Consider the following 16,332-nt stretch of genomic DNA (forward strand, 5'->3'; position numbering starts at 1 on the left):
CACCTCTTTGTATATCTATACTAGCATGTATTAGCACCTCTTTGTATATCTATACTAGCATGTATTAGCACCTCTTTGTATATCAATACTAGGATGTATTAGCACCTCTGTGTATATCGATACTAGGATGTATTAGCACCTCTTTGTATATCAATACTAGCATGTATTAGCACCTCTTTGTATATCAATACTAGCATGTATTAGCACCTCTTTGTATATCTATCCTAGCATGTATTAGCACCTCTTTGTATATCTATACTAGCATGTATTAGCACCTCTTTGTATATCAATAGTAGCATGTATTAGCACCTCTTTGTATATCTATCCTAGCATGTATTAGCACCTCTGTGTATATCTATCCTAGCATGTATTAGCACCTCTTTGTATATCTATCCTAGCATGTATTAGCACCTCTTTGTATATCTATCCTAGCATGTATTAGCACCTCTTTGTATATCAATACTAGCATGTATTAGCACCTCTTTGTATATCTATCCTAGCATGTATTAGCACCTCTTTGAAAACCAGAACGCTTGTCTCTACCGATCGGCTTATCTGCGGACAACGGGGTAACTCACGCAGATGGTGAACTACCGCCCCCAAGCTGTCCGGTCATGCAGAGCGCTGCTGACATTGTTAGCAGAGCGCAGAGCAGCGGAGCTTGTCTTGCCAGTCCCACAGTGCAGCATCCCATATCCCATAAGTCCTGCAACGCATAACTCTGCTGTCAGTAACCCCGCGGCCCTTCCTTCCCAGCAGAGAGCCCCCCGCCCGGGCCAAGCGGAAAGCCGGAGCCAAGCAGAAGGAGCCCCCCAGGAAGAGGAAGGCGGCACAGCCAGGCTCGGAGGTGGAGGACCTGCTGGTGGCCATGGCAATGTCCCGGTCGCTGCAGGAGGATGCAGCAGCGCCGAGCAGTACCAACGTGCCCGCCAGAGGACCGCCCGTGCCAGGTAGCGTTGCATTGCTCAGTGCATAGACAGGTGGGATTGTGTGTGATATAAGGTTATAGGGTACAAAACTCATCCCAGAGAAGCTGGTGGGTACAGAGCCAGAGAGGGCAGGGTGCGGGTACAGAGCCAGAGAGGGCATGGTGGCGGGTACAGAGCCAGAGAGGGCAGGGTGGCGGGTACAGAGCCAGAGAGGGCAGGGTGGCGGGTACAGAGCCAGAGAGGCGCAGGCGGGCGGGTACAGAGCCAGAGAGGGCAGGGTGGCGGGTACAGAGCCAGAGAGGGCAGGGTGGCGGGTACAGAGCCAGAGAGGGCATGGTGGCGGGTACAGAGCCAGAGAGGGCATGGTGGCGGGTACAGAGCCAGAGAGGGCATGGTGGCGGGTACAGAGCCAGAGAGGGCATGGTGGCGGGTACAGAGCCAGAGAGGGCATGGTGGCGGGTACAGAGCCAGAGAGGGCAGGGTGGCGGGTACAGAGCCAGAGAGGGCAGGGTGGCGGGTACAGAGCCAGAGAGGCGCAGGCGGGCGGGTACAGAGCCAGAGAGGGCAGGGTGGCGGGTACAGAGCCAGAGAGGGCAGGGTGGCGGGTACAGAGCCAGAGAGGGCAGGCAGGCGGGTACAGAGCCAGAGAGGGCAGGCTGGCGGGTACAGAGCCAGAGAGGCGCAGGCTGGCGGGTACAGAGGCGCAGGGTGGCGGGTACAGAGCCAGAGGCGCAGGGTGGCGGGTACAGAGGCGCAGGCTGGCGGGTACAGAGGCGCAGGATGGCGGGTACAGAGCCAGAGAGGCGCAGGCTGGCGGGTACAGAGGCGCAGGGTGGCGGGTACAGAGCCAGGGGCGCAGGGTGGCGGGTACAGAGCCAGAGGCGCAGGCTGGCGGGTACAGAGGCGCAGGGTGGCGGGTACAGAGGCGCAGGCTGGCGGGTACAGAGGCGCAGGATGGCGGGTACAGAGCCAGAGAGGCGCAGGCTGGCGGGTACAGAGGCGCAGGGTGGCGGGTACAGAGCCAGAGGCGCAGGCTGGCGCGTACAGAGGCGCAGGCTGGCGGGTACAGAGGCGCAGGCTGGCGGGTACAGAGGCGCAGGCTGGCGGGTACAGAGGCGCAGGCTGGCGGGTACAGAGCCAGAGGCGCAGGCTGGCGGGTACAGAGGCGCAGGCTGGCGGGTACAGAGGCGCAGGCTGGCGGGTACAGAGCCAGAGGAGCGCCGGCTGGCGGGTACAGAGCTGTGTAGGCTGGCGGGTACAGAGCCAAAGGTGCGCCGGCTGGCGGGTACAGAGATATGGGCTGGGGGGTTGCAGAAGGACTGACTGGGTAAAGGTGGGTAGGCTCAAGAGGTGCCCACAGGCCAGTGGGTACAGATGGAGGTGCCCAGCTGCTACAGTCTGTTTGTGCTCATGGTTGTGCAGCGAGGAGAGGCCGTAAGAAGCAGAAGGGCGGGCCTGCCCCTCTCCTGCTGGCTGAGGCCCCCGAGGCTGCCCTGCAGCGGCTCCAGCGCAGGGTGTCCCTGCTCCTCAGCGAGGAGCCCGAAGTCTGCAGCACCATCCATCTCCCCCCGAGCCGCTTCTGGGAGGAAGAGGGACAACGCGCGGCCTGGAGCTGCCCCCCGCGGGACAGGGAGAGCGCTGCGCTGTGGGAGAGCAGCAACATGAAAGAGAGCAGGGATCCCCTCAGCTATTATACACAAGAACTGAACCCCCCTATAACACCGTGGAGACCCCCGCAGGTGAGCATGCGTCATACTGAGACCCTCCGTATCATAGCATGTCCCTTACACACTGTGATACTCTCCCTGCCTGTCCCTTACACACTGTGATACTCTCCCTGCCTGTCCCTTACACACTGTGATACTCTCCCTGCCTGTCCCTTACACACTGTGATACTCTCCCTGCCTGTCCCTTACACACTGTGATACTCTCCCTGCCTGTCCCTTACACACTGTGACCCTCTCTCTCCCTGCCTGTCCCTTACACACTGTGACCCTCTCTCTCCCTGCCTGTCCCTTACACACTTTGACCCTCTCTCTCCCTGCCTGTCCCTTACACACTGTGATACTCTCCCTGCCTGTCCCTTACACACTGTGATACTCTCCCTGCCTGTCCCTTACACACTGTGATACTCTCCCTGCCTGTCCCTTACACACTGTGACCCTCTCTCTCCCTGCCTGTCCCTTACACGCTGTGACACTCTCTCTCCCTGCCTGTCCCTTACACACTGTGATACTCTCCCTGCCTGTCCCTTACACACTGTGATACTCTCCCTGCCTGTCCCTTACACACTGTGATACTCTCCCTGCCTGTCCCTTACACACTGTGATACTCTCCCTGCCTGTCCCTTACACACTGTGACCCTCTCTCTCCCTGCCTGTCCCTTACACGCTGTGACACTCTCTCTCCCTGCCTGTCCCTTACACACTGTGATACTCTCCCTGCCTGTCCCTTACACACTGTGATACTCTCCCTGCCTGTCCCTTACACACTGTGACCCTCTCTCTCCCTGCCTGTCCCTTACACACTGTGATACTCTCCCTGCCTGTCCCTTACACATTGTGACCCTCTCTCTCCCTGCCTGTCCCTTACACACTGTGATACTCTCCCTGCATGTCCCTTACACACTGTGATACTCTCCCTGCCTGTCCCTTACACACTGTGATACTCTCTCCCTGCCTGTCCCTTACACACTGACACTCTCCCTGCCTGTCCCTTACACACTGTGATACTCTCCCTGCCTGTCCCTTACACATTGTGACACTCTCTCTCCCTGCCTGTCCCTTACACTCTGTGATACTCTCCCTGCATGTCCCTTACACACTGTGATACTCTCTCTCCCTGCCTGTCCCTTACACATTGTGACCCTCTCTCTCCCTGCCTGTCCCTTACACTCTGTGATACTCTCCCTGCATGTCCCTTACACACTGTGATACTCTCTCTCCCTGCCTGTCCCTTACACGCAGTGATACTCTCCCTGCCTGTCCCTTACACGCAGTGATACTCTCCCTGCCTGTCCCTTACACTCTGTGATACTCTCCCTGCATGTCCCTTACACACTGTGATACTCTCTCTCCCTGCCTGTCCCTTACACGCAGTGATACTCTCCCTGCCTGTCCCTTACACGCTGTGATACTCTCCCTGCCTGTCCCTTACACATTGTGACCCTCTCTCTCCCTGCCTGTCCCTTACACTCTGTGATACTCTCCCTGCATGTCCCTTACACACTGTGATACTCTCTCTCCCTGCCTGTCCCTTACACGCTGTGACACTCTCTCTCCCTGCCTGTCCCTTACACTCTGTGATACTCTCCCTGCATGTCCCTTACACACTGTGATACTCTCTCTCCCTGCATGTCCCTTACACACTGTGATACTCTCTCTCCCTGCCTGTCCCTTACACGCTGTGACACTCTCTCTCCCTGCCTGTCCCTTACACTCTGTGATACTCTCCCTGCATGTCCCTTACACACTGTGATACTCTCTCTCCCTGCCTGTCCCTTACACGCTGTGACACTCTCTCTCCCTGCCTGTTTCTTACACACTGTGATACTGTCCCTGCCTGTCTCTTACACACTGTGATACTGTCCCTGCCTGTCCCTTACACACTGTGATACTGTCCCTGCCTGTCCCTTACACACTGTGATACTGTCTCTCCCTTACACACTGTGATACTCTCTCTCCCTTACACACTGTGATACTGTCTCTCCCTTACACGCTGTGACACTCTCTCCCCCTGTCTGTCTCTTACACGCTGTAACACTCTCCCTGCCTGTCCCTTACACGCTGTGACACTCTCTCTCCCTTACACGCTGTGACACTCTCTCTCCCTTACACACTGTGATACTCTCCCTGCCTGTCCCTTACACGCTGTGACACTCTCTCTCCCTTACACGCTGTGACACTCTCTCCCCCTGCCTGTCTCTTACACGCTGTGACACTCTCTGTCCCTTACACGCTGTGACACTCTCTCTCCCTTACACACTGTGATACTCTCCCTGCCTGTCCCTTACACACTGTGATACTCTCCCTGCCTGTCCCTTACACGCTGTGACACTCTCTCCACCTGCCTGTCCCTTACACACTGTGATACTCTCCCTGCCTGTTCCTTACACACTGTGATACTCTCCCTGCCTGTCCCTTACACACTGTGATACTCTCTCTGCCTGTCCCTTACACGCTGTGATACTCTCCCTGCCTGTCCCTTACACGCTCTGACACTCTCTCTCCCTGCCTGTCCCTTACACGCAGTGATACTCTCCCTGCCTGTCCCTTACACGCAGTGATACTCTCCCTGCCTGTCCCTTACACGCTGTGATACTCTCCCTGCCTGTCCCTTACATGCTGTGATACTCTCTCTCCCTGCCTGTCCCTTACACACTGTGATACTCTCCCTGCCTGTCCCTTACACGCTGTGACACTCTCTCTCCCTTACACGCTGTGACACTCTCTCTCCCTGCCTGTCCCTTACACGCAGTGATACTCTCCCTGCCTGTCCCTTACACACTGTGACACTCTCTCTCCCTTACACACTGTGATACTCTCCCTGCCTGTCTCTTACACGCTGTGGCCCTCTCCCCCTGCCTGTCTCTTACACGCTGTGACACTCTCCGTGCCTGTCTCTTACACGCTGTGGCCCTCTCTCTCCCTGCCTGTCTCTTACACGCTGTGAACCTCTCTCCCTGCCTGTCTCTTACACGCTGTGACCCTCTCTCCCCCTGCCTGTCTCTTACACGCTGTGACACTCTCTCCCCCTGCCTGTCTCTTACACTCTGTGACCCTCTCTCTCTCCCTGCCTGTCCCTTACACGCAGTGATACTCTCCCTGCCTGTCCCTTACACGCAGTGATACTCTCCCTGCCTGTCCCTTACACGCTGTGATACTCTCCCTGCCTGTCCCTTACATGCTGTGATACTCTCTCTCCCTGCCTGTCCCTTACACACTGTGATACTCTCCCTGCCTGTCCCTTACACGCTGTGACACTCTCTCTCCCTTACACGCTGTGACACTCTCTCTCCCTGCCTGTCCCTTACACGCAGTGATACTCTCCCTGCCTGTCCCTTACACACTGTGACACTCTCTCTCCCTTACACACTGTGATACTCTCCCTGCCTGTCTCTTACACGCTGTGGCCCTCTCCCCCTGCCTGTCTCTTACACGCTGTGACACTCTCCGTGCCTGTCTCTTACACGCTGTGGCCCTCTCTCTCCCTGCCTGTCTCTTACACGCTGTGAACCTCTCTCCCTGCCTGTCTCTTACACGCTGTGACCCTCTCTCCCCCTGCCTGTCTCTTACGCGCTGTGACACTCTCTCCCCCTGCCTGTCTCTTACACTCTGTGACCCTCTCTCTCTCCCTGCCTGTCTCTCACACGCTGACACTCTCTCCCTGCCTGTCTCTCACACGCTGACACTCTCTCCCTGCCTGTCTCTCACGCTGTGACACTCTCTCCCTGCCTGTCTCTCACGCTGTGACACTCTCTCCCTGCCTGTCTCTCACACGCTGACACTCTCTCCCTGCCTGTCTCTCACGCTGTGACACTCTCTCCCTGCCTGTCTCTCACACGCTGTGACACTCTCTCCCTGCCTGTCTCTCACACGCTGTGACACTCTCTCCCTGCCTGTCTCTCACACGCTGTGACACTCTCTCTCTGCCTGTCTCTCACACGCTGTGACACTCTCTCTCTGCCTGTCTCTCTCACGCTGTGACACTCTCTCCCTGCCTGTCTCTCACACGCTGTGACACGCTCTCCCTGCCTGTCTCTCACACGCTGTGACACTCTCTCTGTCTCAGAAGGTGCTGAGCTCACGGCCGCGCGCTGCCCCCCGGACACCCTCCCTGGCTGGGGAAGCCGCCCCCTGTGAGGAGAGCGGCAGCGAGGAGGGACAGCTCTTCTCCCGCAGCCAGAGGGACAGGCAGGCGCTGCTGGACCTGGCGGAGCTGGCTGGGGAGGGGACCACGCTCACTCAGTGGAATCTCGGAGCCAGCGACAGCATGGAGGCGACAGGTACCCGAGTAACCTCCTCCCTGCAGAGCGGCGCTAACACCTCCCTGCAGAGCGTCGCTAACACCCCACCCTGCAGAGCGTCGCTAACACCCTCACCCTGCAGAGCGTCACTAACACCCCCACCCTGCAGAGCGTCGCTAACACCCCCACCCTGCAGAGCGTCGCTAACACCCCCACCCTGCAAAGCGTCGCTAACACCCCCACCCTGCAGAGCCTCGCTAGCACCCCCACCCTGCAGAGCGTCGCTAACACCCCCACCCTGCAGAGCATCGCTAACACCTCTACCCCGCAGAGCGTCGCTAACACCCCCACCCTGCAGAGCGTTGCTAACACCCCCACCCTGCAGAGCGTCGCTAACACCCCCACCCTGCAGAGCGTCGCTAACACCCCCACCCTGCAGAGCGTCGCTAACACCCCCACCCTGCAGTGCGTCGCTAACACCCCCACCCTGCAGAGCGTCGCTAACACCCCCACCCTGCAGAGCGTCGCTAACACCTCCTCCCTGCAGAGCGGCGCTAACACCCCCACCCTGCAGAGCGTCGCTAACACCTCCACCCTGCAGAGCGTCGCTAACACCCCCACCCTGCAGAGCCTCGCTAACACCCCCACCCTGCAGAGCCTCGCTAACACCCCACCCTGCAGAGCGTCGCTAACACCCTCACCCTGCAGAGCGTCGCTAACACCCCCACCCTGCAGAGCGTCGCTAATACCCCACCCTGCAGAGCGTCGCTAACACCCTCACCCTGCAGAGCGTCGCTAACACCCCCACCCTGCAGAGCGTCGCTAACACCCCCACCCTGCAGAGCGTCGCTAACACCCCCACCCTGCAAAGCGTCGCTAACACCCCCACCCTGCAGAGCCTCGCTAGCACCCCCACCCTGCAGAGCGTCGCTAACACCCCCACCCTGCAGAGCATCGCTAACACCTCTACCCCGCAGAGCGTCGCTAACACCCCCACCCTGCAGAGCGTCGCTAACACCCCCCACCCTGCAGAGCGTCGCTAACACCCCCCACCCTGCAGAGCGTCGCTAACACCCCCACCCTGCAGAGCGTCGCTAACACCCCCACCCTGCAGAGCGTCGCTAACACCCCCACCCTGCAGAGCGTCGCTAACATCGCTAACACCCCCACCCTGCAAAGCTTCTCCTGCCTGCAGAGCATCGCTAACGCCCAACCCTGCACAATTCCTCCTCCTTACAGAGCACTTCCTCCCTGCAGAGCATCGCCAATGCCCCCACGCTGCAGAGCATCGCTAATGCCCCCACAGTGCAGAGCATCTTTCCTGCAGAGCATCGCTAATGCACCAACTTTGCAGAGCACCTCCTCCCTTAAGAGAAATGCCTCCCTGCAGAGCACCTCCTCCCTGCACAGCATCGCTAGCGCTCCCACCCTGCAGAGCACCTCCTCCCTGCACCTCCTCCCTGCAGAGCATCACTAACACCCCCACCCTGCAGAGCACCTCCTCCCTGCAGAGCATCGCTAACACCCCCACCCTGCAGAGCATCACTAACACCCCCACCCTGCAGAGCACCCCCTCCCTGCAGAGCATCACTAACACCCCCACCCTGCAGAGCGTCGCTAACACCCCCACCCTGCAGAGCACCCCCTCCCTGCAGAGCATCACTAACACCCCCACCCTGCAGAGCACCTCCTCCCTGCAGAGCACCTCCTCCCTGCAGAGCGTCTCCTCCCTGCCGATCATTCCACCTCCTCTACCGGAGATCTGCAGCGCATTTCAGTTTAGGTTCTTGCATATCACTCCAGCTCCCTCACCCCAGACCTGCAGAACATCACTCCTTTCTTTGCCAGAGACATGCAGATCATCGATACATCCCGTCGCTGTTTGATTTCTGCATTGTGCCGCAGCCACTGTGTGATTTCTGCATTGTGCCGCAGCCGCTGTGTGATTTCTGCATTGTGTCACAGCCGCTGTGTGATTTCTGCATTGTGTCACAGCCGCTGTGTGATTTCTGCATTGTGTCACAGCAGCTGTGTGATTTCTGCATTGTGTCACAGCCGCTGTGTGATTTCTGCATTGTGTCACAGCCGCTGTGTGATTTCTGCATTGTGTCACAGCCGCTGTGTGATTTCTGCATTGTGTCACAGCCGCTGTGTGATTTCTGCATTGTGTCACAGCCGCTGTGTGATTTCTGCATTGTGTCACAGCCGCTGTGTGATTTCTGCATTGTGTCGCAGCCGCTGTGTGATTTCTGCATTGTGCCGCAGCCGCTGTGTGATTTCTGCATTGTGCCGCAGCCGCTGTGTGATTTCTGCATTGTGTCGCAGCCGCTGTGTGATTTCTGCATTGTGTCACAGCCGCTGTGTGATTTCTGCATTGTGTCACAGCCGCTGTGTGATTTCTGCATTGTGTCACAGCCGCTGTGTGATTTCTGCATTGTGTCGCAGCCGCTGTGTGATTTCTGCATTGTGTCGCAGCCGCTGTGTGATTTCTGCATTGTGTCACAGCCGCTGTGTGATTTCTGCATTGTGTCACAGCCGCTGTGTGATTTCTGCATTGTGTCACAGCCGCTGTGTGATTTCTGCATTGTGTCACAGCCGCTGTGTGATTTCTGCATTGTGCCGCAGCCGCTGTGTGATTTCTGCATTGTGCCGCAGCCGCTGTGTGATTTCTGCATTGTGCCGCAGCCTTGGTGAGCAGGTGTTTTGTTTTCCCTGTAGGCAGAGAATCGGTGGGCAGCATCGCACCCAGTGGGTTTGTGCCATTACCGGAGGAGGAGATCAGTATGGAGCGTGATCACACGCAGCCCTCAGTAAGCATCACGTGTGTGTGTGTGTGTGTGTGTGTGTGTGTGTGTGTGTGTGTGTGTGTGTGTGTGTGTGTGTGTGTGTGTGTGTGTGTCTGCCACCGGCCTGCATCCTCCTGTCAAAGCCGCAGTCCAAGCTGACGGTTTTGACATTCATTTTTTTTTCTTACTCCCTTTAATATGCGCATCAATACAACCCACGCAATGATAATGAATTAGCCAAGCTGAATATCAAAAAAATATCCACGAAGGAAAAACAGGGAACCCAGGTAGTGAAAAAATAGAAAAGACTTTATTAGAACATAGAAGTGGTATTCAGGAAAGAAAAAGTCCCCCCACGCGTTTCACAGAGATATTGCGCTTTATCTGTGTGAAACGCGTGGGGGGGGACTTTTTCTGTTCTGAATACCACTTCTATGTTCTAATAAAGTCTTTTCTCATTTTTCACTACCTGGGTTCCCTGTTTTTTCCTTCGGGGATCTTTTTTGGATATTCAGTGAGTGCCCTGGAAATACCGCCATACCTTATTTAGGTCTCTTCTTCATGTGTATAAATCTCTTCTTCATGTGTATAAATCTTCCCAAACCTCACAGGTCTCTTCTTCACATGTACAGAACTTTCCAAACCTCACAGGTCTCTTCTTCACATGTACAGAGCTTTGCAAACCTCACAGGTCTCTTCTTCACGTGTACAGAACTTCCCAAACCTCACAGGTCTCTTCTTCACATGTACAGAACTCCCAAACCTCACAGGTCTCTTCTTCACATGTACAGAACTCCCAAACCTCACAGGTCTCTGCTTGGTGTTGAGTTTTTCTGGTCTTTATCCCTTAACACGATCATGGATAGCTGCGCTCTCTCTGTGTGCGGATAGCTGCGCTCTCTCTGTGTGCGGATAGCTGCGCTCTCTCTGTGTGCAGATAGCTGCGCTCTCTCTGTGTGCAGATAGCTGCGCTCTCTCTGTGTGCATCACTGTGCTCTCTCTGTGTGCAGATAGCTGCACTCTCTCTGTGTGCATCACTGTGCTCTCTCTGCCCCTGTGTGCAGATAGCTGCGCTCTCTCTGTTTGCAGATAGCTGCGCTCTCTGTGTGCAGATAGCTGCGCTCTCTCTGTGTGCAGATAGCTGCGCTCTCTCTGTGTGCAGATAGCTGCGCTCTCTCTGTGTGCATCACTGCGCTCTCTCTGTGTGCAGATAGCTGCGCTCTCTCTGTGTGCATCACTGCGCTCTCTCTGTGTGCAGATAGCTGCGCTCTCTGTGTGCAGATAGCTGCGCTCTCTCTGTGTGCAGATAGCTGCGCTCTCTCTGTGTGCAGATAGCTGCGCTCTCTCTGTGTGCATCACTGCGCTCTCTCTGTGTGCAGATAGCTGCGCTCTCTCTGTGTGCATCACTGTGCTCTCTCTGCCCCTGTGTGCACATAGCTGCGCTCTCTCTGCGTGCAGATAGCTGCGCTCTCTCTGCGTGCAGGTAGCTGCGCTCTCTCTGCGTGCAGGTAGCTGCGCTCTCTCTGCGTGCAGGTAGCTGCGCTCTCTCTGCGTGCAGATAGCTGCGCTCTCTGCGTGCAGATAGCTGCGCTCTCTCTGCGTGCAGATAGCTGCGCTCTCTCTGACCTGTGTGCAGATAGCTGCGCTCTCTCTGACCTGCGTGCAGATAGCTGCGCTCTCTCTGACCTGCGTGCAGATAGCTGCGCTCTCTCTGACCTACATTTTTGTGTGCAGATAGCTGCGCTCTCTCTGCGTGCGGATCACTGCGCTCTCTCTGACCTGCGTGCGGATCGCTGCACTCTCTCTGACCTGCGTGCGGATGCTGCGCTCTCTCTGACCTGCGTGCGGATGCTGCGCTCTCTCTGACCTGCGAGCGGATCGCTGCGCTCTCTCTGACCTGCGTGCGGATCGCTGCGCTCTCTCTGACCTGTGCTCTCTGCGAGCGGATCGCTGCGCTCTCTCTGACCTGCGTGCGGATCGCTGCGCTCTCTCTGACCTGTGCTCTCTGCGTGCGGATCGCTGCGCTCTCTCTGACCTGCGTGCGGATCGCTGCGCTCTCTCTGACCTGCGTGCGGATCGCTGCGCTCTCTCTGACCTGCATGCGGATCGCTGCGCTCTCTCTGACCTGCATGCGGATCGCTGCGCTCTCTCTGACCTGCGTGCGGATCGCTGCGCTCTCTCTGACCTGCATGCGGATCGCTGCGCTCTCTCTGACCTGCGTGCGGATCGCTGCGCTCTCTCTGACCTGCGTGCGGATAGCTGCGCTCTCTCTGACCTGCATGCGGATAGCTGCGCTCTCTCTGACCTGCGTGCGGATCGCTGCGCTCTCTCTGACCTGTGTTCCTGCGTGCAGATAGCTGTGCTCTCTCTGACCTGCGTGCGGATCGCTGCGCTCTCTCTGACCTGCGTGCGGATCGCTGCGCTCTCTCTGACCTGCGTGCGGATCGCTGCGCGCTCTGACTTGCGTGCGGATCGCTGCGCTCTCTCTGACCTGCGTGCGGATCGCTGCGCTCTCTCTGACCTGCGTGCGGATCGCTGCGCTCTCTCTGACCTGCGTGCGGATCGCTGCGCTCTCTCTGACCTGCGTGCGGATCGCTGCGCTCTCTCTGACCTGCGTGCGGATCGCTGCGCTCTCTCTGACCTGTGTGCGGATCGCTGCGCTCTCTCTGACCTGCGTGCGGATCGCTGCGCTCTCTCTGACCTGCGTGCGGATCGCTGCGCTCTCTCTGACCTGCGTGCGGATCGCTGCGCTCTCTGACCTGCGTGCGGATCGCTGCGCTCTCTCTGACCTGCGTGCGGATCGCTGCGCTCTCTCTGACCTGCGTGCGGATCGCTGCGCTCTCTCTGACCTGCGTGCGGATCGCTGCGCTCTCTCTGACCTGCGTGCGGATCGCTGCGCTCTCTCTGACCTGCGTGCGGATAGCTGCGCTCTCTCTGACCTGCGTGCGGATCGCTGCGCTCTCTCTGACCTGCGTGCGGATCGCTGCGCTCTCTCTGACCTGCGAGCGGATCGCTGCGCTCTCTCTGACCTGCGTGCGGATCGCTGCGCTCTCTCTGACCTGCGTGCGGATCGCTGCGCTCTCTCTGACCTGCGTGCGGATCGCTGCGCTCTCTCTGACCTGCGTGCGGATCGCTGCGCTCTCTCTGACCTGCGTGCGGATCGCTGCGCTCTCTCTGACCTGCGTGCGGATCCGCTGCGCTCTCTCTGACCTGCGTGCGGATCGCTGCGCTCTCTGACCTGCGTGCGGATCGCTGCGCTCTCTCTGACCTGCGTGCGGATCGCTGCGCTCTCTCTGACCTGCGTGCGGATCGCTGCGCTCTCTCTGACCTGCGTGCGGATCGCTGCGCTCTCTCTGACCTGCGTGCGGATCGCTGCGCTCTCTCTGACCTGCGTGCGGATAGCTGCGCTCTCTCTGACCTGCGTGCGGATCGCTGCGCTCTCTCTGACCTGCGTGCGGATCGCTGCGCTCTCTCTGACCTGCGTGCGGATCGCTGCGCTCTCTCTGACCTGCGTGCGGATCGCTGCGCTCTCTCTGACCTGCGTGCGGATAGCTGCGCTCTCTCTGACCTGCGTGCGGATCGCTGCGCTCTCTCTGACCTGCGTGCGGATCGCTGCGCTCTCTCTGACCTGCGAGCGGATCGCTGCGCTCTCTCTGACCTGCGAGCGGATCGCTGCGCTCTCTCTGACCTGCGTGCGGATCGCTGCGCTCTCTCTGACCTGCGTGCGGATCGCTGCGCTCTCTCTGCTTGCAGATCACTGCGCTCTCTGACCTGTGCTCTCTGCGTGCGGATCGCTGCGCTCTCTCTGACCTGCGTGCGGATCGCTGCGCTCTCTCTGACCTGCGTGCGGATCGCTGCGCTCTCTCTGACCTGCGTGCGGATCACTGCGCTCTCTCTGACCTGCGTGCGGATCCGCTGCGCTCTCTCTGACCTGCGTGCGGATCGCGGCGCTCTCTCTGACCTGCGTGCGGATCGCTGCGCTCTCTCTGACCTGCGTGCGGATCCGCTGCGCTCTCTCTGACCTGCGTGCGGATCGCTGCGCTCTCTCTGACCTGCGTGCGGATCGCTGCGCTCTCTCTGACCTGCGTGCGGATCGCTGCGCTCTCTCTGCGTGCGGATCGCTGCGCTCTCTCTGACCTGCGTGCGGATCGCTGCGCTCTCTCTGACCTGCGTGCGGACCGCTGCGCTCTCTCTGACCTGCGTGCGGATCGCTGCGCTCTCTCTGACCTGCGTGCGGATCGCTGCGCTCTCTCTGACCTGCGTGCGGATCGCTGCGCTCTCTCTGACCTGCGTGCGGATCGCTGCGCTCTCTCTGACCTGCGTGCGGATCGCTGCGCTCTCTCTGACCTGCGTGCGGATCGCTGCGCTCTCTGACCTGCGTGCGGATCGCTGCGCTCTCTCTGACCTGCGTGCGGATCGCTGCGCTCTCTCTGACCTGCGTGCGGATCGCTGCGCTCTCTCTGACCTGCGTGCGGATCGCTGCGCTCTCTCTGACCTGCGTGCGGATCGCTGCGCTCTCTGACCTGCGTGCGGATAGCTGCGCTCTCTCTGACCTGCGTGCGGATCGCTGCGCTCTCTCTGACCTGCGAGCGGATCGCTGCGCTCTCTCTGACCTGCGTGCGGATCGCTGCGCTCTCTCTGACCTGCGTGCGGATCGCTGCGCTCTCTCTGACCTGCGTGCGGATAGCTGCGCTCTCTCTGACCTGCGTGCGGATCGCTGCGCTCTCTCTGACCTGCGTGCGGATCGCTGCGCTCTCTCTGACCTGCGTGCGGATCCGCTGCGCTCTCTCTGACCTGCGTGCGGATCGCTGCGCTCTCTGACCTGCGTGCGGATCGCTGCGCTCTCTCTGACCTGCGTGCGGATCGCTGCGCTCTCTCTGACCTGCGTGCGATCGCTGCGCTCTCTCTGACCTGCGTGCGGATCGCTGCGCTCTCTCTGACCTGCGTGCGGATCGCTGCACTCTCTCTGACCTGCGTGCGGATCGCTGCGCTCTCTGACCTGCGTGCGGATCGCTGCGCTCTCTCTGACCTGCGTGCGGATCGCTGCGCTCTCTCTGACCTGCGTGCGGATCGCTGCGCTCTCTGACCTGCGTGCGGATCGCTGCGCTCTCTCTGACCTGCGTGCGGATCGCTGCGCTCTCTCTGACCTGCGTGCGGATCGCTGCGCTCTCTCTGACCTGCGTGCGGATCGCTGCGCTCTCTGACCTGCGTGCGGATCGCTGCGCTCTCTGACCTGCGTGCGGATCGCTGCGCTCTCTCTGACCTGCGTGCGGATCGCTGCGCTCTCTCTGACCTGCGAGCGGATCGCTGCGCTCTCTCTGACCTGCGTGCGGATCGCTGCGCTCTCTCTGACCTGCGAGCGGATCGCTGCGCTCTCTCTGACCTGCGAGCGGATCGCTGCGCTCTCTCTGACCTGCGTGCGGATCGCTGCGCTCTCTCTGACCTGCGAGCGGATCGCTGCGCTCTCTCTGACCTGCGTGCGGATCGCTGCGCTCTCTCTGACCTGCGTGCGGATCGCTGCGCTCTCTCTGACCTGCGAGCGGATCGCTGCGCTCTCTCTGACCTGCGAGCGGATCGCTGCGCTCTCTCTGACCTGCGTGCGGATCGCTGCGCTCTCTCTGACCTGCGTGCGGATCGCTGCGCTCTCTCTGACCTGCGAGCGGATCGCTGCGCTCTCTCTGACCTGCGAGCGGATCGCTGCGCTCTCTCTGACCTGCGTGCGGATCGCTGCGCTCTCTCTGACCTGCGTGCGGATCGCTGCGCTCTCTCTGACCTGCGTGCGGATCGCTGCGCTCTCTCTGACCTGCGTGCGGATCGCTGCGCTCTCTCTGACCTGCGTGCGGATCGCTGCGCTCTCTCTGACCTGCGTGCGGATCGCTGCGCTCTCTCTGACCTGCGTGCGGATCGCTGCGCGCTCTGACTTGCGTGCGGATCGCTGCGCTCTCTCTGACCTGCGTGCGGATCGCTGCGCTCTCTCTGACCTGCGTGCGGATCGCTGCGCTCTCTCTGACCTGCGTGCGGATCGCTGCGCTCTCTCTGACCTGCGTGCGGATCGCTGCGCGCTCTGACTTGCGTGCGGATCGCTGCGCTCTCTCTGACCTGCGTGCGGATCGCTGCGCTCTCTCTGACCTGCGTGCGGATCGCTGCGCTCTCTCTGACCTGCGTGCGGATCGCTGCGCTCTCTCTGACCTGTGTGCGGATCGCTGCGCTCTCTCTGACCTGCGTGCGGATCGCTGCGCTCTCTCTGACCTGCGTGCGGATCGCTGCGCTCTCTCTGACCTGCGTGCGGATCGCTGCGCTCTCTCTGACCTGCGTGCGGATCGCTGCGCGCTCTGACTTGCGTGCGGATCGCTGCGCTCTCTCTGACCTGCGTGCGGATCGCTGCGCTCTCTCTGACCTGCGTGCGGATCGCTGCACTCTCTCTGACCTGCGAGCGGATCGCTGCGCTCTCTCTGACCTGCGTGCGGATCGCTGCGCTCTCTCTGACCTGCGTGCGGATCGCTGCGCTCTCTCTGACCTGCGTGCGGATCGCTGCGCTCTCTCTGACCTGCGTGCGGATCGCTGCGCTCTCTCTGACCTGCGTGCGGATCGCTGCGCTCTCTCTGACCTGCGTGCGGATCGCTGCGCGCTCTGACCTGCGTGCGGATCGCTG

At 59.7% G+C, this 16,332-nt stretch overlaps 1 protein-coding gene across 1 annotated transcript in view; it reads left to right on the top strand.

Annotated features, from left to right (window-relative positions):
* Positions 1 to 703: 703 nt before the first annotated feature.
* SLX4 (SLX4 structure-specific endonuclease subunit) overlaps positions 704 to 16,332 on the top strand; it is a gene marked incomplete at its 5' end in the record, with an annotated part of 40,660 nt that continues 25,031 nt past the window's right edge. Inside the window, 4 exons of the mRNA XM_075566362.1 lie at positions 704 to 950; positions 2,352 to 2,668; positions 6,720 to 6,933; positions 9,613 to 9,704. Coding sequence (XP_075422477.1) covers positions 704 to 950; positions 2,352 to 2,668; positions 6,720 to 6,933; positions 9,613 to 9,704 — 870 coding nt within the window. The remainder of the gene's footprint in view (positions 951 to 2,351; positions 2,669 to 6,719; positions 6,934 to 9,612; positions 9,705 to 16,332) is intronic.

Source organism: Ascaphus truei, chromosome 11, assembly GCF_040206685.1.
Source record: "Ascaphus truei isolate aAscTru1 chromosome 11, aAscTru1.hap1, whole genome shotgun sequence".
NCBI classification, from domain to species: domain Eukaryota; kingdom Metazoa; phylum Chordata; class Amphibia; order Anura; family Ascaphidae; genus Ascaphus; species Ascaphus truei.